We start from the raw sequence: 2229 nt of genomic DNA, 5'->3' as shown, positions 1-2229 counted from the left end.
CTGATGCGTACTGATCATATTCTTTATCCATGACACCTACAGTCTGCTACACTTCAAGCAGCCAAAAATTGACGAAGGAACTAAGTAGTTACATCAATTGAAAAACAATGCACATTTGACATTTGTTACCTTAGTAACATACCTGCTTCAAGATAACATTTAAACAAGAAATTTGCTAAAACAAATCCAACCCGATAATAATATTCTCTGATTTTGCTGTAATAGCAAATTAGTAAGTGCTAGTTGAACCATTTTGTGATCATGTCTACAGTAAAATAGATAGGAGAAACACATGATATAAATCAAACCAAGAAAACAACTCATATTCATTGCAGCTTATGATAGCAATATTCAGGCAAACTGCCTTATCATTCAAGACAAGTAGCTAAGTCTTATCTGCAGATTTGCATTATCATTTCTGGTAAGGTTTACAATGGAATACAACAATATCAAATGTTTGTATCAACACAAGAAACTAATTTTCACAACAATAACAAATGTTTGTACCAACACAAACAGCTTATTTTTGACAATGCTTGTCTCAACCACACTAGCAACTAATTTTCAGGCAGCAGTATGTACCAACACGAGCAACTAACTACACAATGTATCTACCAACACGAGCAACTAAGTTTCACAATGTATGTACCAACACGAGCAACTAACTAATTCTCACAATGTATCTACCAACACGAGCAACTAACTAATTCTCACAATGTATCTACCAACACGAGCAGCTAAGTTTCACAATGTATGTATGTACCAACACGATAATTCTCCCAATGTATGTCATTCATTCTCTTCACCAGAGGTCGGATATTTGATTATTGCATCAGGTGATAAAAGGCTTTGAACATAATTCACCGCTTTCACTTGGTCTTGAAAATCAACTTTGCTCCATCTTGGTGTAATGCAGCTGAAGTCAACATACCGTAGCCCATCAAAATTGAAAATCATTATCTGTCGAGGCTTTCCAAAAAAATACCAATATGTAGAATTCATATCAGCACAAAACAACTTGGTCCATGATTTCCGCACACCATATTCTTTCATCATCCACATCTCAACTCTTCTTCCACCCTTAAAATAAGCCCAAGCACACAAGAAATCATTCAAACAACACAGACTAAAAGCAGAACGAATGAATATTGCAGATTCCCCAAAATTGGCAGACGGCAAACTCATAAATCCCAACTTCTGACTACCCAAATCAAAGCCAACAATGCATTGGTGATTACACCAAAGATCTTCAAGTACAATAATAGCACCCCAATGTAAAGCTTCATTCACAAGTGTTCCACTATGTTTATACCAAACATCTTCAAGTATAATTGCCATCCTTTGTTCCTCATAACTTGGCGCTGTTATTACCTTGTGCTTCTCAATCCATTTTTGGGTACTACAGTTGTATAGAAAGACAACTACAACAGGATGGTTCGAGGACACTAGAAAATTAATAGCAACAATGTAGAATTCATCATGAGTTGAAGAATAACCAAACCCAAAACTATAATCCTTTGCAGCAAAATCAGTACTCTGAAGAAATTTTGGAGGAGGGTAAATAGTATTACCAAGACCACCAAAAACAGGATTAAAAGTCCTAAAATCAAATTCAAAATAAAGAAGTAAACTAGGAAATCGCAATTGACCCTTAGTTGCATCAGAAGAAATCAACAAAACTAAGCCATGAGAAGAACCAATCAAGAAAATGGGATTTACTGAGGAATACTGGCCTAAAGGGGTGAAATCAAGATCTTCGTAATCAATAGCAGTTAATGAAGAATCATTGGCAATTGAAAGAACAGACCTCGAGGAGAGAGGATTTTGGCGGAACGCATGATCATTGATGAAATCGGGACTCGAGATTAGTAACTCCCATTCTTTACAGACCTGCTTGAATCGGAGAAGTGAATCGACGGGAAGTCTTGGAAGGATTTCAGTCAATATCACGTGATCCGGAATTTCTCTGTTCTGGGTTTCACTCAAGAATTTCAATATCATGTGCTTCGGAATTTCTCTTTTCTGGGTTTCTCTGTTCTGGATTTCTCTGTTCTGAGTTTCAGAGTTCTGGGTTGCAGAGTTCTGGGTTTCAGAGTTCTGGGTTTCATTGTTCTGGGTCTCACTGTTCTGGGTTTCACTCGATATGATGTGCATCAAAGTTTCTTCGCCGGCGTCTTCGGTGGAGCTTTTTAGCTTCTTATGCGGCGGAGATTGCGGCGGAGAAGACAT

At 37.4% G+C, this 2229-nt stretch overlaps 1 protein-coding gene across 1 annotated transcript; it reads right to left on the bottom strand.

Moving 5' to 3' along the window:
* Positions 1 to 789: 789 nt before the first annotated feature.
* On the bottom strand, positions 790 to 2229 carry LOC110691608 (F-box protein CPR30-like). Its single transcript, XM_021868564.1, has one exon. The coding sequence runs from the start codon at positions 2227 to 2229 to the stop codon at positions 790 to 792; it is 1440 nt and encodes a 479-aa protein (XP_021724256.1).

This window comes from Chenopodium quinoa, unplaced genomic scaffold (assembly GCF_001683475.1).
Source record: "Chenopodium quinoa cultivar QQ74 unplaced genomic scaffold, ASM168347v1, whole genome shotgun sequence".
Taxonomy (NCBI): Eukaryota; Viridiplantae; Streptophyta; class Magnoliopsida; order Caryophyllales; family Amaranthaceae; genus Chenopodium; species Chenopodium quinoa.
The sequence above is the reverse complement of the archived record's forward strand: the minus strand, read 5'-3'. Positions and strand labels throughout refer to the sequence as shown.

Bases quoted from the DNA above. Each gene is read 5' to 3' on its own strand.
- LOC110691608 (XM_021868564.1), bottom strand. From the start codon at position 2,229: ATGTCTTCTCCGCCGCAATCTCCGCCGCATAAGAAGCTAAAAAGCTCC.